We start from the raw sequence: 21,924 nt of genomic DNA, 5'->3' as shown, positions 1-21,924 counted from the left end.
AAGTTAGGAACTGTTATTGCGCAAATAAAAATAGCATTTTGTTATAACATAACGACGTAAACGTGATTTTTTCGAGCAGTTAACTCACATTTCAGATGTACACGCTACCTCAGCTCCGTCCCATGTGTTCTATAACCGACACGGTTTACGGCACCAAGCGTCCAATCAAACTGAAACTCCACTGCCGTAAAACGTTGGTTGTTGCGACAATTCATTATCGCCCAAAAACGCCGCACCGATAAATTTATTCGTTTCAGCTCCCAATATTTAACACTTTGAGTGGTTGTGCAGTCCCAAAGTGTACTGACAAAAAGTGAACTTTTTTTTCGATTTGTGGAGCTCTGAGCCACTGTAACGCGGCCAATGTTTGTTTACAGACTGTCATTTAAAGGGGCAGACCTCGTTACTGTGGTTACATCGATGTGAATTAGAAATTGACATTCTTTAAAATTCCTTAAAAATCAAGTTAGTTTAATCTAATATTAAAGTTAATCATGTTTGGAAAAATTATGTCATTTTCTTTAAAATTACGACCCATTACGCTCCAAACGCAAGACAACGGTTGAGAACTACATAACCCACAAGGCTTTGCAACTCACATGTTTCCCGTTGCCCGGCAACGTAGCAACAGACTTTACGGAGCCATATCCAGAAGATAGGACTTTAAATCCATCTGGTGGCATTGTGTATTATCATATTCTAAAGTTTAACTTCCTTCATTTCAAGCTATAAATACCTTTGAATAATAGACTGCCTGTGTGTGTTTCACAGAGCAGGTAACAAACAGGAAATGTTGGGAGAAAACGGAGCTTTTGTTAGTGAACAGACTGAAAGCACACGGACATCTTCACATGAAGGTCAGGCAGCTTAATGCTATTTTCCCCCAAGTTTAATTAATAATTGTTTTTTTTAATGTCAGCTATTTTAATTTACTTTATTAACCCGCTTTATTTCAACTTTTAATGAATGAAAACCCATTATTATTAATTATTAATTTATTTCATATTTTAAATTTACATATTTACATTTTAAACTTAAAATGTTGTATTTTTGTTCTAATTTTCTCTTTTTACTTTATTGAGACATTTATTTTGATTTTGAATTTTATTGTACTGTAACGTTCACAAGAACCAGACGGTTGGATCTCAGTTTGTCCGTTTATTCGGTAACACAGGCAAACGGGCCCTCGTACAACACTTCACTTCAGCCCCGCACCGTCACACAACAACAAGGGCCCCCCCTCCCCTTCCTGCACACATTAACTCCCTATTTCCTGCAGCACAACCAAACATGTATCTTAAAGAAATAACAACCGTGTGCAGAGATAACCAACATGTCACTGTAAAATAACATTTAACCATCGTTATAGTACATAGCAATTTCCTCATTCTACCTATTTAAGCTTTGTTCTAGGTTGTGTTAAGTAGTTTTGGCTAATGTAGCCCAAACTTTGGGGTAAATAAAGCATGTATTCTCATGAATGTACCAAGTTAAAGCCAATCAGTTTTAGATACTTCGTTGTTATTGTAGTTTGCTGATCATTTTATGTCATGCACCACGTAAAACCCCGTTTCACTAAAACCATTTTACAATACCCGATATCGGTGTTTTACCTTTAGTGTAAAGTTTGCGTTGTGAGGTGGTAGCACTATCACTTTAAAGCAAGAAGGTCCTAGGTTGAATTAGAAAATAAGTTGTGAAGACAGTGTCCTGGAGGAAAGGTCTTGGCTGTAGATTGTTACACTTGGAGTGGGTGTAAAATTGATACATAAATGTGATTAAGCACTAAAAAAAAATCATGTGGCTATCCCTTGTAGTTCCTAAGTTATGAGTGCTAAAATGCTGGAAAAATAAAGTTAATTAAATGGTACAAGTCACCAGTGACTAAAAACTGTTTTCACATATTTCCTTCCTGGCAGAATGTGATACCAAGCACTCAGCAATGCAGCAGGAGGCTGGGAGCCAATCAAAAAAGCAACTCCCTGCAGACATGTACTACAAATATGAAGAGCTTCACTCCAGACCGTACATCACACCCGATTCTGAAATCCCAGAGAACCTCCTGCATCTCTCGTATCCTTTGCTGAAAATTTTTTTACACCTTCCATTATAAGAATAGTGCACATAGTTTATTTTGAGTAGTTTTTAACTTCAGCTTTTATGTATTCAATTCAATTAAGTTTTATTTATACAGCAGCAAATCACAACAACAGTCGCCTCAAGGCACTTTATATTGTAATGTAAACACCTCACGATTTTATTTAAATATGTTATAAACACTACCTAACTCTATATCGTGCTAATGTTTGCAGCCATTATATGTTTAGCTTGTATTATATAAGTGTATGTGTAAGTATGAATGCTCAGTATAATATACTGTACATTTAAACATGCGTTGTGTATATTGTAAGTAATATGTAGTGTAGACTAAGCAGTAATATTGTTTAATACAGTAGCATTATAGTGCCATTATCTTATGGTATGTGTCATATATTTCTCTGCTAATACTAATGCTTCTAAATTAATAGTATGTATAAACAGTATGGGGGCCAGAGATATTAGTATATTTATACATTATTATAAAAAAGCAGTTGTCATTTTCATGGGACTTTTGCTAAAAAACATTTTTCTATAACACTGATGTGAATTTTAACTTTGATATCCTTAATTAATGATGCAATCAGTCACTCCTTTGGCTATGACTGTGGACGCAGGGCAAACCTGAAGCTGCTGGATGACAGAACTCTGATTTTTATAGCGGGGAACATGCTCGTCCTGCTCGATGTGAACACCAAGGAGCAGAGATACTTGCGCTCCTGCAGTGGAGGGGGAATTGGAGCAATCACGGTAAGGGGAAATTACTCATCATGCAAGGGAACTGTCCCACGGAATCTGCAATCTCTGTGACGGACAGCAGGCACGTTGAGGAGTTAAATAATGCTACTGGGGATTTAAGCATTAGCGGGAAATCTACGGCACAACTACACCGTAACCCCAATTTCTATCGCTTTTCTGCTATAGTCAGAGGAGCTTGCAAAGAAGTTCTGCTGTAGTTTTATAATTTAACAGTGCGGCTAGCATCAAATGTAAAACTCCAGGATAAATGCCAGCAACCTGGTCGGCTGCTTATGTGGGTTATATCGTAGGCACTCCAAAGATTTCCTGCAGAAGTGTACATTTATGCACCTACAGTTTTCAAGCAGAAATGATTGAGGTACACACAATTAGGGATAGCTCAGTAGGTAAAGTGGTCGCCCCATGATCGGAAGGTCGGCGGTTCGAATCCACTTAACGGCTACCCTGAGGTACCCCTGAGCAAGGTACCGTCCCTACACACTGCTCCCCGGGCGCCTGCTTAGTGGGCTGCCCACTGCTTCACTGAGTGAATGGGTCAAATGCAGAGAAAAACAAGTAATTTCCCCATGGGGATCAATAAAGTATCCATTATTATTATTATTAATACCTCAATTGTTTTAATGCAGTATTTACAAGAAGATTTACAATCCCTTATTATAAAATGCATTTGGTCCAGTTGCATAATTAATCACTTGATGACTGCATTTTCTCAGACGTGTGTGTGTGTGTGTGTGTGTGTGTGTGTGGTTAAAGGCCCACCCTGGCAAGGAGTACTTTGTTGTAGCAGAGAAGGGAAAACAGCCCAACATCATAGTCTATGGATATCCTTCATTGGGACCTTACCGCATCCTCAGAGGTACATCGGATTCATTTTACAGTTATTATCTTAATGTTATTTGATGCTCTTGATTTAACCTGCATGTCTGTAGGTGGTACTGAGCGGGAGTACAGTTTTGTGGAGTTTAACCACAACGGAAGTATACTGGCCAGTGTGGGGAGTGCACCTGACTACACGCTGACACTGTGGGACTGGAGGCAGGAGGAGGTGATACTGAGCTGCAAGGCCATTTCACAGGAGGTCTATCGAGTCAGCTTTTCCCCATATAACCCAGGAATCCTCACAACGTCTGGATTTGGGCACATCAAGTAAAGTCAGAGTATAGTCCTCTGAAAATGTTGCAAAAACAACTTTGAGTTAGTTTCTTGTTTTATGCAGAGGATATTGTGGTAAACTCTGGGGTCAGAATAACAAAAAATAACTGCAGTCATTTCTGACTGCAGAGTTGAGGTTTTTACCCTTTTGCAATGTCGAATGTTTTTGTTTTCTTTCTCTCTCTCTTAGGTTTTGGAAAATGGCAAACACATTCACAGGTCCTAAATTACAAGGACTTATAGGACATTTTGGGAAAACTGTACCAACTGATATCGAGGGCTACGTGGAACTTCCTGATGGAAAGGTCTGTACTCGAGAGCCAGAGGCTACCTCCAAGAGAACCTCTTAACTTCCCATTAATCCATTTAAATTGAAACGTAATATGGTGACGATTTGTCACCTAGCGTAAAATGTTACGCTTTGGGAGTGAGAACGGGTTGAACTGGCCACACATCATGTAGTGAAGTCTCCAGATAAAAAGCAAGAATTTTACTTTTTTACAACTATAGTATTGATTACATGTGTAAATTAAAGTGAATAGGTGATTTGTTATTAACTGTAGATAAGAGGTAGATTGAATTATACAAGTGCATGAAATAAAGCTCTGTGTGAAAGTATGGTTAAATGTAGCTTTTAGTTTCTGCCAGTTTGTCAGCACTTCCTGTTCGTTGCTGACATTCATCTTTCCAAGATGGCGGCGCGTGAACAACGCGAGGCTCAGTGTCTCTCCAGAATCTGCTATTTAGCGGTTTTTTATATCTATATCACTAAAGCACTTCTGGATGGATGCAAACTGCATTTCGTTGCCCTGCTATATAAATACAGGCCATTTACCATTTTACCATTTGCATGTGCAATGACAATAAAGTTGAATTCTATTCTATTCTATTCTATTCTAAAGTCCTTTGAGAGGTCGGTGACACTCAGAAAGAAGTATTTACATACCACTTCATGTTTTAGTCAAGAGTATGGAGCCTCGCAAGGGACATTGGAGCAAAAAAATGAAGATGAACTTTTGCGAGATTGGCTCTGTACAAGAGAATTAATATTTCACCTCATCTTCTCCTTTTAGGTGTTGTCAGGAACAGATTGGGGCAATTTGCTGCTGTGGGATGGGAACACCATCAAGGTGGAGATTTGCCGTAATGATGGCCGGACCTGTCATGCAGGGACGGTCCAGCCGTTTTCCCTAGAAGATGGACAGCTGATGACGATTGGCTCTGATGGTGTTGTCAGGGTAAGATCCTTGCTACACCAATCACAGCATTAAACCATAGAGTCCCCTTATTTTGCCAAAAACAAAAACATTTGACCTGTCAGAGCATGGCCATGTGTCCCCTGGGTGTGAACAGTAGTAACTGCCAGCAGATACTTCTTGTCCTTCAGCTTGTTCCACCACATGCCAAACATGCTTGATCCTGATGGAGGCTACTGCCACAGCAAGTCAATTTTGTAAAGCTAAAATTAACAATGAACTTTTTCTGAAGAAGGAAGAAATGATTATTCTTTCGGAAAATATGTTGGGGACTATTGCCCTAGTGGATTAAAATACATTATTTTTAATTATTAGTACTTTATGGGACAAGCATACATTTTTTAATTAAGGGCTAGAGTAGAAATATAGAGGCACTTTCTCTTTCTCTTAAAGAAACTGGAATTTGTGTTGAGCGTGGATTTGAGCAGATGGATTTATTGAGATCATGTCAAGCAGTTATTTAAAAAAAAATGCTGACATTCTCTTTTAAGATAATCTTGGTGCTTACAGTACAACCAATTTTCTGTAATATTTTCACCATGACCATTTTTATCAATACCATTCTTTTTTTCTTTCTAGTTGTAAAATTGTATCAATGTGTGAATAGCAAAAGTAAAATTTTCCCATCAGGTTTGGGACTTTGAGAGGATCAACACAGCTGACAGTAACAGTGATGGCATTAGATTTGAGATGGAGCCCAATAATGAGCTGGTGGTCGGACGCAATGTGTGCCTCTCTTCTGTGGTGAGGAGGAGCTCCCTGCCTCACTCCTTCGTTTGGTTTGCCCAGGTCAGAAAAAAAGCTTTGCACTTGGAAACCATAACACATGATCCACACTCACCTCGGTCCTGATCACTCTCCTGTGTGAACTTGTAGGATTCTAATGGAGCCATCTGGAAACTGGACCTTTCATTCACCAACACAGTAAGTTTCCTGCATCTTTTGTTTCTATGGAGAAGCTATGTAAATGCAGCAATTTGTTTATTGGGGATTTGAATGAACAAGTAACAGTGCAGGCATTTCTAAATGGATGGATTGTAACTGATAAAGACCAAAATGTTATATTCTCCGTTCTTCATAGGAACTTCGTTAAACCATTGTGTGTCATAATACAGTGCGCAGGTTCCGGCCTGTGTAATAAAGTCTTTTGTGTGCAGAGTCCTGATCCAGAGTGCCTGTTTTCGTTCCATGGTGGGATGATTCAAGGCCTGGACGTATCAAAGAAATCCCACCTGATGGCAACAACCACTCTGGACTGTGAGTCCATGTGTGCTTACATACCTGTACCATGCTCTCCTTTTCCATTGATTCAGTGCTAGTGGCCAGTCAACCACTAGCAGTTCTATGCATTTCAAAGAAAAATGCTGTTACACTTAAACTGTCGCCGCACCCCAAAGCTATTGGGCCCAGATTTGGAACCACTTTCATGTCAGTAGATATTAGAAAAATCACCAAAATCACACATGCCTGTTCTCAAGAGCTAATACTATAGATATATAGTTTATATAAATATACTATATATGTGAAAACACATTCAAACTCTGTAAGAGCTGCTATTTTATCCATGTCATCCAGGCTCTGTCAAAGTTTTTGATTTCCTGGCAAAACGAGAACTGACCACCAGACGCTTTAATCAGGGAGGAACTGCTCTCTGCTGGGCTCCAGCTAAGGTGAGTGTGTCAGTGAAAACAGAATTCTTCTTCCAGTGTGACTCAAAAGGCTCAACAATGGCTCCGGTGTTGGCTTTAAGGTGAGCCAGAGTGGAGGTTTACTGGTGACCGGCTTTGAGAATGGAGTAGTTCGCTTGCTGGAGCTGTACAACCCTCAGAGGCTGCAAACTATCACAGGACAGAGCCCCGAAGGAGATGCCGAGCTGCGCCTTAGACAGCCCTTCAAACCACATGATGCTGCTGTTACAGCTGTGGCATATGAACGAAATGGAGAGATCCTGGCCACTGGGGTAAGCGGTTTTCTAGTTTACTACTGTGGAAGCATATAATATGGAGTACCAGTAACAAGGCTTCTTCAGATAGGCTAAATTCATCTGCTACACAAAGCTAGGTTTTGTCAGCATTTATTGGCTTTGGCAAGAAGGAATTTCCACCCATTAAAAGTTCAGCTAGAGCTAAGCTAGCTAGAGGTGAAGTTTGTAAAGTTTCTGTAGACACTTTATCAGTCTAAGGTTAGTTTTGGTGTTTGTTGTATCTTTCTGATATCTCTTCTTATTCTGATCTTTCTCCTCAGAGTGCTGACTGCACTGTGTTCTTCTTCACTGTTGGAGAGAACTACAACCCCATCGGTTTTATCCACGTCCCTGGGCTGGTAAAGGCGCTGGAGTGGTCACCGCATTCTCACGTAAGCTCAGTGTTTAATCATTGCTGCTGTGAATGTGAAGGGTCTCTGTGATAGATTTGCATAACGTTGTTTTTTGTACGTTTTTATACAGAACGATAACAATCTGGTCATCCTGTGTCAGAGCGGTCATGTGGTTGAGGTGCACAGTCCTGATCTGGCAACTCAGAAACCAACCAACACCTTTCATCTGTCAGAGCTGCCCAGAAGATCCTTCAAGTTTAAAAGCATCAAGTCTCGAATCAAGGTCTGAAAGTGGTCTTTCTTGACTTTAGTCTGTTTGAATAAATAAATTCATTTTCGTCAGCACCGCTAAGGTAAAGAAAGATCAACCTTCACTTCTGCGAGTGTTCATATTTTGGCAGTACAGCTCTGTGCTGGGTGGTGAGAGGTGAAACGTCTTTAGGCAACTTAAAGAAGTCCAGATGCTCCAAGTCAGCAATAGCTGAGCTGTGACAGAAGTGGTTTGTGAAGAGGCTTGCAGGTTCACAGTAACCGTGAGCAGGTTAACCAGCTATAAAATCTTAAGTATGTAAGTTTTACTACTTGGATGTGTAACCACTAACTTTATCTACCAGTACTGTGGCTAAGGTTAATTGTGCGGCCTTTTTGAATTATCGCTGTTCTTAACTTTTATGGCTCCATTAACTGTGTTTTTGTACTCGGTGTTTCTTTATTTCCTGCCTTTTTACTCTGTTTAAAAGAACTGCTGCTTGAATATGAATGGAAACGTCATTTCAGATCAGATGTTTTGCATTTTAAATTCTGTGTTTCAGAGAGAGGAGGATTTTGCAAGAAATAAAGCTATAAAGGAGGAGAAGAAGAAAGCGAAAGAAGAACGGTTAAAAGATACAAAAAAGCTGGATGTAGAGCAAGAAGAAGAAAAAGAGGAGAAGGAAGAATTACCTCCTATCTATATCCCTGATCCACCAAGTCCTCTCTGCTGTGGCTTCTATTCACAGCCTGGACACTTCTGGCTCTCCATGGTATGCATACAAACACAAACACACACACCCATAATATGTCTGTTTCTTAGAGTCATACAGGAATATGATACCAAGTTCCTTCACCCACAAAAGTAGAAAATAAACTAGAGTACAACCTGCATTTGCTGTCAGTGAGTAAAAACATGTAAAATTCACAGTTAAAAAGGGTGAGGTACCAAATCTTTTTTGATAGCTATCAAATCTGTTCAAAAAACAAACCATTGTGCAATATCAGATATAGTCCAAAAACAAGAAGACTAGAAAACTCATCTCCACTTTCAAATATATTGTACACTCTGAGAGTCTTTAGTGCAGAGGTTCCCAAACTTTTTTTTGCTGGGCCCCCCTTTGTTTTACAAGAAAAATGTTCACATCCCCCCCCCCCCCCTTCCACGCGCACGCACGCACATGCACGCACAAACACATCCTCCAACCACACACACCCGTATTTTGCTCCATTGCGGTTTATTTCACACCTCAAACATTTAGTAAGCAATTAAGCAAATACAAGTAATCTGCAATAAATGACAGGTAGTAAGAAAATAAACTACTAACTCTTTTACGTTATATCTGCACCTACACGGGTATTTTTGAAAACTCAGCTGTTTCGTCCACACATAAACGGCGTTTGGAATCACAGAAAACGGAGATTTTTTAAAACTCATTTTTTGCGTTTACGTGCGGACGAGGAATACAGAGTTCGTCACGCAACGTCAAAGGTATGTGCCTTTTTCACGTCACGCTGTGCGCCACGTTATTGTTTACATGAGATGAATTGCAGAATGGCAGATAGAGACAAAATACTGTTAATCTGACTATCTGCAGGTTTTACACGCTTACATTTACACGCAGTTACTGTCCCTCCATTTACAAAGGCAGAGGCGTCACGGTGTAATTATTTTACATGTAGTTGTTTTTTTCTTGTGTAATAATATTCAACATTGCTATCAATACATTTTTCAAAAAATGCCTCTCTGTGCAAAATGGGTTTAAAAACATAAACAACTGTAGGATACTGTTTGTCCGTGATTTGGAGAGCTCAGCTGTGCTGACGAAGGGAAAATCAATTATGCAGGGGAGACCTACCTTGGCATTTGTGCAGGTGAAACCAAAGGGAAGATTTGTTTCACCATATTTTCTAGTCTTTGGCTTAGAATGAAGTTGGTTTGGAAACATATACTGTTAAAAAAACATCTTAAAAGAACGGTAATATTCCGGCAGCTGGGGCGCCAAAATACGACCGTAAAATAACAGAAAATAACTGTCCCATAAAAATACGGTTATTTTCAGTAATGAAAATAGAGTTTGTTGCGCTAATTTTACATGGGATTCTGCCTTTTCCAAGTGCTTTTAGACATTAAATTAGGAACATTTTAACGTGATCAAACAATGAAATTACCTATAAACAAGGTCAATGAATGTGGCAATATGAATCATAATACGTAAATGTACAGAAATATACAGTTAACAGTTGGTTTAAATAATAATGGATTGCATGCCCTGGGACAGAGGCGAGGCTGCCATATCGCACCATCGGCCCCTCTGGTCATCACCAGTAGGTGAAGAGTCTTGACCATGGACACAATACCGAGAGTGTCCGAGCCAGTGCTCGAACCAGCAACCTTCTGATCACAAAGTGAACTGCCAACTTTTGAGCCACAATCGCCCTAAATAGCAATAATAATAATACTTATGTGATGTAACACAAGCTTATAGGAATCATGTTATATACTTTTCCATAGCATTACATTTGAATTCAACAGTTCAATCTTTCAAATAACAGACAGATATTTGTGAAATCATGATACATTTATGAATGTATTTTTACAATCTAAATATGCATATATACAAGAAAATATATTTACAAAACAAGTAAATTGTGTTTTACTATATTTACAGTGATGTTATGTTATTTTACCTTTGACATGTAAAATCACAGTCTACTTATGTAAATTTAATGATATTCTAGAAAGACAATACAAACTGTAAAATACACAGTAAGATACTTTGACATTACTATTTTTTGGAACAGTGTATTCAGCAATGCTTCATCTCCCGCTTTGCGTTTGTGTGGGCGCCCAGTACTAGCAGCGTCCAAGCCTTGTTTTTTTTGTTTTTTTTGTTTCCCTTTTTTTTGTTTCCCCCTGCAATGGCGGGCCCCACACTTTGGGAAGGTCTGCTTTAGTGTAATTGAATGCAATGGCCACACATTACAGTCACATTCATCAACAAGGAGTTAATGATATCTGTTTAGCTCTGGAAGTTGATGAGATATAGGTAAATATCCTGAAGTGTGATTTTTTTTTCTTCACGACTAACTGTTTTCTGTCTCTCTGAACCCTGTAGGGAGGCTTTGACTCAGGCTTCTTATATCACTGTAAGTTCTCTGAGAATCAAGACGAGGATCCTGAGCAGCGGCAGGATGAACCATTCAGCTTTCTGCCTGTACATAACGCAGAGGATGACCCCATCTGTTCCATCACCTTCAGGTAGCCTGAGGACAGACGAGCTTTTCTAAACTTTTGTGCAGCTGTTTACACTTTACATGTTTTGAATGAAAAGGGTGGTGATTGAAGTGCAATTCCTGGTGCTTTGCAGCTCCAACAGACAGCTGCTTCTCTGCGGCATGAACTCGGGCTCCATCAGGATTTATCCCCTGCAGCCTGGTGATCACAGCCTCACCTCCATGCAGGCATACTGGACTCTCAGCGTCCACGACAACCAGTATGGACACCTGCGACACATCCGCTGTAGCCACGACGACCTGTTTGTGCTGACAGCGGGAGATGACGGGAACATCTTCTCCTTCAGTCTGCTTCCTCCGGAGGAGATGCAGCAAAGCCTACAGAGAAAGAGAGCCAAGATTCCTTCACCCAAGGTCGGTCACATTTTGATGGCGCATTGTCTTTAAACCAGTTATATAATAATCAGCTTGAGTTTGTAAGGGACTAAAATTGAGCTAGTTCATAAGTTTAAGTTTAAAGGGGCACTTTATAGGCCTAAATGCTGAACTCGTGGTCACGTGTTCCCAAGTAAAACAGTTCAGTAGAAGACAGACACCCCCCCCCCCCCCCCCCCCCCCCCCAAAAAAAAAAAAAAATTAAAGAAATGTTTAATAAAATTGTTTTATATGTGTGAGGTTGTATCAATATCATCTTTTTTGCATGATTTAGATAACTCTTGGGAATGAGACTGAGGATATTGAAGATCCAGCAGCCTACAGGTGAGAATAAATAGCAAGTTTAGTTATAATTTTGTATCAATTAATAATTTCTTCCTCTGTATATCTACCATTTTCTCTTTTTGGGACTCTCATAAACTGTATATACAGGTGAAACTCAAAAACTTGAATATCGTGCAAAAGTTCATTTATTTCAGTAATTCAACTCAAAAGGTAAAACTAATATATGATATAGACTCATGACTTACAGCTTACCCCAAATTCAAAATCTCAGAAAATTAGAATATTGTGAAAAGGTTCAATATTTTAGGCTCAAAGTGTCACACTGTAATAAGCTAATTATTCCAAAACACCTGCATGAGGTTCCTGAGCCTTTACATGCTCTCTCAGTCTGGTTCAGTAGGAATCACAATCATGGGGAAGACTGCTGACCTGACAGTTGTGCATAAAACCATCATTGTCAGCCTCCATAAGGAGGGAAAGCCTCAAAAGGTAATTGCAGAAGAAGTTGAATGCTCCCAAAGTGCTGTATCAAAGCACATTAATAGAAAGTTATGTGGAAGGGAAAGGTGTGGAAGAAAAAGGGCTAAATGAAAAAAAGAACTGGTCTGTTGCTCAGTGGTCGAAGATCCTCTTTTCTAGTGAGAGCAAATGTTGCATCTCATTTGGAAACCAAGTTCCCAGAGTCTGGAGGAAGAATGGAGAGGCACACAATCTAAGATGCTTGAAGTCCAGTGTGAAGTTTCCACAGTCTGTGTTGATTTGGGGAGCCATGTCATGCTGGTGTTGGTCTACTATGCTTTATTAAGTCCAGAGTCAACGCAGCCATCTACCAGGACATTTTGGAGCACTCCATGCTTCCTTCCGCAGACAAGCTTTATGGAAATGCTGACTTTGTTTTCCAACTGGACTTGGGACCTGCCAACACTACCAAAAGTACCCAAAACCTGCTTCAATGACCATGGGATTACTGTGCTTGAGTGGCCAGCAAACTCACCTGACCTGAACCCCATAGAGAATTTATGGGGCATTGCCAAGAGAAAGATGAGTGACACGAGACCGAACAATGCAGAAGAGCTGAAGGCCGCTATTGAAGCAATTATAAAAAATAAAGGTTTCAAATATCTTGCTTTTCATGTAATGAGTCTATATCATATATTAGTTTGACCTTTTAAGTTGAATCAGTGAAATAAATGAACTTTGCATGATATTCAAATTCAGCTTCACCTGTATATGATGGACATAGCTCACCCGATCTGAAACATGAAGATACCTTAATCCTGCATTATTTCTAATGGCCAGTAGAAGGACACTCCTGTTTCACAAAGACATAGAACGAAAATAACCTTACAACCAACACATCTGTGACCTAAGTAAACATTTTCCTGATGAGTTAATGGTCTCAGTCACTACTTTTAAGTCTTATTAATGCATTATGTTTATTTTGGACATCAGAGTTACACATACTTTACAGGGTTGACAAGTAGGCAGAATATGAGCGTGCAGGGTTCCTCGGATTCATAGCTCGTGACATCATGTTATAAACTGCCAAAGTGGGGGTGTTGAAAGCTTGACTCTTCACAATGAAACTTTGCTGTGGCTCATGAAAAGTATCAAGTTTTCTCTCTTCTAACTTTCTAATGTCTCCTTGTTCCAGCTTAGAGATGGCTAAGCAAAAGCTGCAAAATGACCAACTGCAAAAGGAGGCTGAGCTAAAGGTTTCTGAAAAGCAGAAGAACCTGAGTGAACTCCAGAAGAAATTTAAGAAAGTGCTGAATGACAACCAGAATCTGTCGGAGCACATTCGCCTGAAACCTGAGGTACAAATGCAAATCTGGGATGTGTATGTGTGCACTATCCCTGAGTTGGGAAATTCAGCTGCGTTGCCACTGAAACTGAGATTCAATGAGATGTGAAAAATAATTTGATCTGGAATGTTTTATTAAGGGATAGACATAGTAGATTGTTGTTAGATGTATGTGTTGTTGTGTGTCTGTAGGAGCTGCAGCTGGACCAGCGATGTTACAAACAGGCAGAGAGGCTGAAGGCCCAGCGCGTGATGGAGGTCAGGAAGCAGCTAGCCTGGGAGCAGGAGCGCTGCAGCACAGCACTCAAAAAACTACAGGACTGGTACATGCAAGTTTTTATTCTACAACTATTTATATTATTCACAAATCAAAAAAATAGTAATTTGTCTTAAAAAGAGCCTTTTTGGTGTGAAACAAAGTGTTAGCTCCTCTCCTTCTAAGGTTAGCGTCCCTTTCAGCCAGCTTTGTTCTGATTCTGACTGCCTGCCCCTCAAACAGAAAGCTTGAACAGCTGGTGGGACAAAGCTGTGTTCCTGACTTGACCACTGACCTGCACAGACTACATTACTTGAAACTTTGGCCAAGTGAAATATGAGCGTGCATCTTTAGAATAGTGTATGTAGCCAAATGACAAACACCTATGCTTGATGTCAGGTTCAGGGACTCTCTTGGTGGAAAAATGGTCACTGTGGTTGCCATCCAGACCAGCCACAGAGTCTCCACTTACCATTTACCGGAGCCTGCCGAGCTTTCAGCTCAGGTCAGGCATCGGAGCACAACCAGAGAGCCTGTTGGACACAGAGATGCTGCACTAGATTGTAGGAAAGTCAGAGCAGAGACTGCAAAAGGCAGCACCAAAATTGACGGTAAGAAAGTGATTGTGTCTTTGTTTTACACATCAAAGATATATCTTGACCTGCATTGTCACCTATGTGCATTCAGAGGAGGAGGTGTTATGCCACCCAGTGATTCGTACAGCCAAGATCAAGCTGGGAGATCGTCAGGAAGAGAGACTTCGAAAGGCTGCAGAGAAAGCTGAGCAAGCTCGAGCCAAAATAGAAAAGAAGAAGCAGGAATGGGCACAAATGTGAGTGACTCTGCAGTGTCAGGTTAACCCACTAAGGAGTAGCTGGAGCTTAAATGATTACTATGATGCTGGTTCAAAAATGTATTTGGATTTTTGGTGTCTCAGTTACGCAGAGAAACCAAGTGAGGACTATGAAGATCCGAAGGACGTGGAAGCCATCCGTGAAGCCAAAGAGAACATCGGGGACTACATCGGGGTGAAACACCGGAGGGTGAACGCTGAGATGAAGAGAGAAGAACTGATTTCCTTGGAGGAAAATGTACAAACTCACACTAATACCCAGATGTTCACATCTGCTTTAAATATACTTTGTGCTATCTATTTCACACCTACGTGCAGGCATATAATTATGGTCCTTAAATGTCATTATTAAATTATCTGGATAATCTAATGACTCACTCCATCATCACTAGATGCATGAAAAGCAGAGTGAGCTGAACAGACGGATCGTGGCATTGCGGGACTCCAAACTTCGTCTGGTGTCTTGGTTGCGTGCTCAGGCTCAGCGGCTGCAGAAGGTCCAGCAGCGCCTGGCGGTTCATCTCCGCCGGCCTCCACCCATCCTGCCCAACATGTTAACAGAGGAAGTGCCAGAGGAGAAGCTGTGGTACAGCCACTCCACCTTGGAGCGATACCGGTCACTGAGGGAGCAGAGGTACAGAGGATGGCTGTTCTCTGAAAACCAAAACTTTAAATGGTTTCAGTTGGTTTGCTTGACATTGTTGCTACAATGACATGAAAAACATTAGAAAACAAAAACTGTAGATTTTTTATGTTTTGTTTTTAAAAAGGTTTAGGGATTTGGAGCAGGAGGGAGCAGCGAGTTTGTTGGAGCAGCTGGAGAAAGAAATGGAGGAGGATAAAAAGGAAGAAGAGCAGAGGAGAGATGTAGAAGAAACTCCCAGATTGTCTGTTTCATCTGTAACCAGAGAAGAAGAGGAGACACCAGTGGACGAAGGATCTGAACTGAGCGAGCTGGAGGAGGAGCTTCAGAAGGAGGAGGAGATCAGACTGCTGCATGAGCAGAACACTCTGCTGGAGGAGGTCATTGTCATTCATTTGATTTTTAACTGAATAACTAGTTGGAATGTCTTCTGGATAATAACTGATGTGGGGATGGATTTTATCCTCAGATGGAGACTGCGGTTTGTCAGTTTGACGCGGAGCTGCTGCTGCTGTGTCGACAGAAGCTGCATCTGGACTGGCGGCTGAAGCTGGCTGACCTCCGCCTGGTGACGCTCTTTCAGGAGATGCTGCTCCTCAAACAATTTCAGAGGAGAGAGGGAGGCTTACATGAGAAGCTCAACACCTGCATTATGGAGGAGAACAGCATCACAGTAGGTGGATTGAATTAGCCTGGAGTTGGTGTTTTTATTTAATAATACGCTATAGTAATCTGCTTAAAAGGATATAGCAGCGTTCTTATGTTTTAGCTCACCTATGCGCATCCACATGCATCGTTATTTTGAATGGACAGTTTAGGGATAAAACAGAGTGGCTCATTTGGTGACGAGCAGAGGAGAGATGTTGGGCTTATTGAAAGGTAGATGTTAAAGATGGAGAAAGAGAAAGAGGAGGTTTTTAGTGTCAGAGGGCATGCAGGTGACTGTCATAACAGGAAGACGTGGAAGCAAGTGGTTTGTTTGTTTAGGGTCGGCACAATTGTCAGCTTTTAAAAAGCTTGTCACTTGCATTCATCAGTAGTTGTTGTACTCTTGATGCTTCTGGTGGCTTCATACATTGCTATTTTACAGTGACATTCCTTATTTTATTTGTTCTGCTGCTAAATGTGCTTTAAAATAACACTGACTTACTTTAAATTGATTAAAAAAAAACTTGAAAACAGACCTGAAGCATGAAGATTTTATCAGATATGTGACTCAAATTTACAATTCATTTTTTCCACACATAACTACAATAACTGTGTAGTGTTTGCTGCCAAACACTGGTGGCCTGGAAATCATTATTTGCCAAAAAACTGTGTAAGCACAACACTGGACCTGCAGTTATTGTAGTCCTCACACTTCCTTCCTCTGATCACTCACAGTCAAAGCTGGGAGAGTGCAATGAACAGCTGGAGATGAAGAGGAGAGACATAGCCAAGCTGCAGGAGAGGGAGAAGGCTCTGACCGCTGCCTTCCAGGCTTCGCTCGGGGAAAACAATAAGTATGAAGAGTTTCTGACCAAAGTCTTCAAGAAGAAGATCAAACGTGTGAAGAAGAAGGAGCAGACGGGAAATGAAGGTGAGGGAAAGTAACACAGTGTGTGTAACGATGTGTGCATCAGTACTTTATGATCACAGTGTGTGTTTGTAGAAGAAGAGGACAGTGATGGAGACAGTGATGGAGACTCTGAAGAAGACGATGACTGGGATGATGATTATGACAGTGAAGAAGGAGGAGCTGCTGTGAATGACAGTATTTGCCCTGAAGGTCAGTAAAGTGGTGAAAAACATTCATCTCCTTTAATTTTTTAACAGTGAAAACTTTTCTGTTGTTCCAGCAGGAGCACAGAAACGTTTCAGTACTTTGAAATGCACCATTAAAGACAGATTTCAGGTCATTTCATTTTTCAGCCTGAAAACAGGTCTCTTTAATTTGACTTTAAGCATAAGTCTGTGTTTGTGTGTCTCAGGCTGTGAACCTGAGCTGTTTGAGAACACACTGCAGCTGCGTGAACGTCGACTGGACCTGGAGGAACTGTTAACAGAGGAGAAAAAGAGCGCTGAAGCTCTGAAGAAGGAGAGCGACAGCCTCGCAAAAAAGGTCAAACTCATCGGTTTTCATCACTGTTGTGCTTTCTGTACCTTGCTCTTGTTATCACTCGTGTGTTTTGCACTCATGTTATTGTGCTTGTGTTTTTGCGTGGATTTGATCTGCTCTGCAGGAGAAATCTGTGAAGAGCAGCCGGGCTGCACTGGAAGACGACTTGGATTTAATCAACAGGGAGAAACTGCAGAAAATCAGTGAACTGGATGTTGTGGTTCCTCTGAGATTGCACCAGGTAAATGGGATGTCATGCTGGATATTCTCTGGTGACAAAACTGCTTCAAGCAAGTCATAACAACACATAACAGATGATTGTCTGCCTGCTGTCAAAAATACTTATAGTGAGAAAGTACAACCAGCTCAGTCTGTACAAAAACAATTGATTAGTCCATTTCACCAAATATCCAAGCTTTTACAAAATCTATACAAATCCTGCCTTTTTTTTTAAATTAAAAAATTAAATGTATGTTAATTAAAAATACACTTTAGAAATTATAAATTTTAAAAGAATATTGCAGGAAATAAAAGGTTTTTCTCAGAATAGGCATTTGGACCGTGGCGATCACACAATATCCACAAATTTTAATAGCCATTAAAAAAACATTCTGTGTACATGTTTTTTTTTTGTCCTCGTAGAGATGTTTAAGTCTTTAAATAAAGTGAATAAAACAAAAATTCAAATGAAGAAACGAAGTAGAAGAACACTCTTTTGCATGCGTGATTTTATTGATCTTTATTGATCCAAAGCCAAACAGGATTAAAACAAAACATTTTCATGGATTTTACAGATTTTTATTATGAATATTGACCATAATAGACTTCCATGCAATACTTTGTGATGTTTTATTTAAAAGAAATGGTTACAGTGCAGTTTAGTCTATATTACAGAAGTTCTTGAACTTTTTATTTTTGTTTTCTCCTTCCTTCCACTTTCACCCTGCGTCTTCCAGATTGAGTATGTTGTTAATGGCTCAGTGCCGTCAGATCTGAATGAGGCGTTGGTGCTGGACAAGAGTGAGCTGGACAGGCTGAAGGGGCGCATCCAGCAGCTGCAGGGGGAAAAGCTTCATCAGAAAGATCTGCACCGTCAAGCTCACCAGCAGCACACCAAGCTCATCCACGACCGCAGAAACATGGCTGCCACGATCCAGAGTAAGAGTCTCTGACATGGAAGAGCTGAAGTGTAAAGATATACGAGAAGTTCACAGGTCACATGTAGACATTAGCTTTAAAAGAAAACACACATGCAGATGAAAACAAATCCAGATTTGTGTTGCAGGATTTGCCACATGGCTTCAAGAAAATATTCCTGTGACTTTCTTCATGCGTAGATTTGAACATGTGTTTGTTAATCTGTGCTGTTGGGTGCCTGCTTGTATCTTGGTGCAGCATTGGACCAGCAATGCAACGAGTTGATGAGAACAAAGTTTGGGAGGCTTGTGGATTTGGAAGCTTTGCAGATGCTATCGGGGAACAGGAGGCTGGAGGAGCTGAAGCAGGAAAAACTCCTCAAAGAAGCCGCATACGCCAAGGAGATCAGACAGTGGGATGTATGCTTATCTGTGTGTGTGCGAGATGTCTACATCTGTGCTGTTTTGATCATTTGCAAAATGAACATTTTAAAACCACTTCGGGTTACATTTTTTTTAAATCTTCTACTTGGGGGGTGTGTGTGTTCAGGCTAAGGTAGAAGAGGCACGTCAAGCTGTGATGGAGGTGACCACGTGTAATACGGAGCATCTCCGCAGTGCAACGAGTCTGAATGAACAGAAGAAGGAACTACAGCTTAAACTCAGCACCAGCCAAAAGAAAATGGTAAACAATGTGCAAGGCTGATGAGCCTGGGATCCACGGTGTCACACACACATATATAAACAAATAATGCAGTTTATTTTAATAGTGTCGTTTAACATAAATACTTTTAATATGTTAATATTTCATTTTTGTTCCGGATAAAAAGTGAATCCCGCTATAATTATGCAATTCTGCTTTTCTCATTCAGATCCAGAGACTTATACAAAATATACAAAATATTTGTTGCTATCATGTGTTACTTTGCCCATATACTCTATAATCTATATATGTGTGAATGTATCCAGGGCAGACAACAGTTCCAGGACTACAGGAGACGCACAGACCAGGAGGCTATCCAGAATCTCCAAGACTTGGTGATAAAGCAGTCTCAGCAAGCTGAAGCCCTCAGGAGAGAGATCCACCTCCTGTCGTGCAAAGGGGGTCACATGTTGCCCCCTGATCAGACCAGACTGCCACCACTTTCCCCCTTGCGCACCCCCATAGGCAGCATCAACACTGGAAAATAAAGAATGTCCACATAGCGCAGCTGAACAGAGTACGAAATATACATGTACCCATTTATATCATGAACACTTTGCACACCAATAAGGCTTAATAATCATGGAGTGTTGCTTTTCAGTGACCCTCATCACCTTTTCTCTTCTGCTCTTCTGCTATTAACACACCTAAAGAAACATTAAACGAATAAGCACCCAGTACAGGGACACTTATTTAATGAGATATGATTAGAAACATAAATGAAGTTATGAAATATGTAGTATTTCTGTATTTTGACCCCACAAATTACAACACCACAACCAGATGAATAGAATCAACTTTTTGGGACTTCCTTACCTGCATGTTTGAGCATGCATCGAAACTTCCCACAAATTACTGTAATTAGTCAAAGAAATGATCATAGAAGCATAACAAACATCATCATGATTAGTGTAGCTTCTATCCACTCGCACCAGCTGTTAAATAACTCCAGTCTATTTGAGGTCAGACAGCTTAGCAGTGGATCCCATATCTAGTCCGAGTCCGGCACAGAGGGGCTGAATGAATGTGGTCTGGACTCTGTGGAGGAGAGTCATGGTGCCAGAGACTCTGTAGAAGGACAGAATGCCTGCTCTGTGATCCAGGTACACTCCTACTCTGGACGGCCGGCAGACTGAAATGGGAGTCTTTCTTTTGTTATGTTTGAAAAAGCATCTTTGGTCAACACATTGCAAAGCCCAGGATTTGTCATTGTGTCCGAATTCACTTTCTTCTTGCTGCTTCCTGCTGATATCCCGGTATGTGACTGCCACTGTAACCCCTCCGCCGCTCCACTCCACCTCCCAGTAACAACGTCCAGTCAGAGTCTCTCTGCTCAGCACCTGAAACCTGTTAGTGAAAGCATGTGATTCTGGTTTGTTGGCATATAAATCCACTGCCAGTTGCACTGCCGCTAGCAAAGTGGGCATTCCTGTTACTTTCCTGTTCCCTTCGGACAATATCAATAATGAGTTTGCCGTGCTCTGATCCAGTGTGAGCTGACAGGAATACTGTAAGAATGTAGCTCTTGTTTTGGGATCTGGTTGTGGCAGTAAAACATCCACTTCACTCACTGTCTGTGAGATGTTGGTATAAACATCACTAAACATTTCCTGCATTTTATCCCTGGCTTTTGCCACAGCTGCTGTCACATCCTTAAAGTAGCGCAGAGGACGGATGTTGATGCTCGGTGAATCTGTCCATTCGCTGATGTGTGACAGTGAGGTGTAAGTGCAGAGAAACTGTGTGTGGTCCTCCGTATGGAAAAGCTGCTCCAGCTCAGTGTTTCTCCTCCTCAGCTCAGAGATCTCCTGCTGCAGCTTCTCCTGAAGCTCTTTAACCCGACTGACCTCAGTTTTTTGCTGAAGTCTGATCTGCTGGGTCACATCAGATCTTCTTTTCTCAATTGTTTTAATCAGTTCAGTGAAAATCGTCTCACTGCACCTCACAGCTTTATCAGCAGAGTGATTAATGGCCTCCACCTCCTGCTGAAACACTCTCTTGGCTTCCTCTCTCTCCTGGAGTCTCTGCTGGAGTTTTTCATGACTTGCCCCGAGTGCTTTCTGCCTCTCTTTCCTTTCTGCTTCAGCGGAGACAGTGCAGTGACCTTTATGCTCATCCATGGAGCACAGATAACAAATGCACTGTTGATCAGTGCGGCAGAATATCTTCATCACCTCATTGTGGCGAGGGCAGATAATCCTCATCTGGGAGGGGTCCACCAGCTTGTGTTTTTTGAAGGCAGGAGATTCATAGTGAGGCTGGAGGTGCTGCTCACAGTAAAAGACCAGACACTGCAGACACGACTTGACAGCTTTCATTTTTTCCCCAATGCAAAAATCACAGGCCACATCTTCAGATCCAGCATCGCAGTGATCAGCAGGAGGAGCTTGGAGTCCGCTTTTCTTCAGCTCCTCCACTAATTCTGCCAACATGGTGTTTTTCACCAGAGCAGGTCTTGGTATGAAGGCTTGTCTGCACTGAGGGCAGCAGGGGATCTCCCTCAGATCACCTCTATCCCAGCAGCATTTGATGCAGTTCATGCAGTAGTTGTGTCCGCAGGGAATAGTCACAGGATCTTTCAGTAGATCCAAACAGATCGAACAGCAGAGTTTGTCCTGGTCGAGCTGAATTCCTTGCTGCGCCAT

The 21,924-nt window shown here is 41.1% G+C and overlaps 3 protein-coding genes across 4 annotated transcripts in view; 1 reads left to right on the top strand and 2 right to left on the bottom strand.

Moving 5' to 3' along the window:
- The window catches only part of pum3 (pumilio RNA-binding family member 3), a 13,082-nt gene extending 12,399 nt beyond the window's left edge, over window positions 1-683 (bottom strand). The window contains exon 1 of the mRNA XM_076885495.1: window positions 600-683. Within this exon, the coding sequence (XP_076741610.1) occupies window positions 600-683 (84 nt within the window). The remainder of the gene's footprint in view (window positions 1-599) is intronic.
- On the top strand, window positions 613-19,767 carry cfap44 (cilia and flagella associated protein 44). Of its 2 annotated transcripts, XM_076886282.1 has the most exons (35): window positions 625-686; window positions 772-857; window positions 1,920-2,073; window positions 2,685-2,847; window positions 3,610-3,712; window positions 3,786-4,002; window positions 4,199-4,313; window positions 5,082-5,246; window positions 5,895-6,053; window positions 6,141-6,188; window positions 6,422-6,521; window positions 6,840-6,934; window positions 7,015-7,224; window positions 7,509-7,619; window positions 7,711-7,863; window positions 8,393-8,602; window positions 10,949-11,091; window positions 11,201-11,480; window positions 11,776-11,825; window positions 13,441-13,603; window positions 13,783-13,913; window positions 14,246-14,457; window positions 14,534-14,678; window positions 14,784-14,937; window positions 15,092-15,333; window positions 15,470-15,722; window positions 15,812-16,015; window positions 16,726-16,921; window positions 16,994-17,110; window positions 17,313-17,443; window positions 17,565-17,681; window positions 18,397-18,598; window positions 18,836-18,996; window positions 19,127-19,261; window positions 19,546-19,767. In XM_076886282.1, the coding sequence occupies exons 2-35, from the start codon at window positions 791-793 to the stop codon at window positions 19,765-19,767; spliced, it is 5,328 nt and encodes a 1,775-aa protein (XP_076742397.1). In that variant the 5' UTR covers window positions 625-686; window positions 772-790. The 2 variants fall into 2 exon arrangements, with proteins under 2 accessions (XP_076742398.1, XP_076742397.1); XM_076886283.1 differs by having other exon boundaries at window positions 613-857; window positions 16,997-17,110.
- Window positions 18,151-21,924, bottom strand: LOC101471499 (tripartite motif-containing protein 16). Its single transcript, XM_076886284.1, has one exon. It carries the CDS (start codon window positions 21,922-21,924, stop codon window positions 20,233-20,235), a length of 1,692 nt encoding a protein of 563 aa, XP_076742399.1. The 3' UTR covers window positions 18,151-20,232.

Source organism: Maylandia zebra, linkage group LG7 (assembly GCF_041146795.1).
Source record: "Maylandia zebra isolate NMK-2024a linkage group LG7, Mzebra_GT3a, whole genome shotgun sequence".
NCBI classification, from domain to species: domain Eukaryota; kingdom Metazoa; phylum Chordata; class Actinopteri; order Cichliformes; family Cichlidae; genus Maylandia; species Maylandia zebra.
This window is presented reverse-complemented; position numbering and strand designations above follow the sequence as displayed.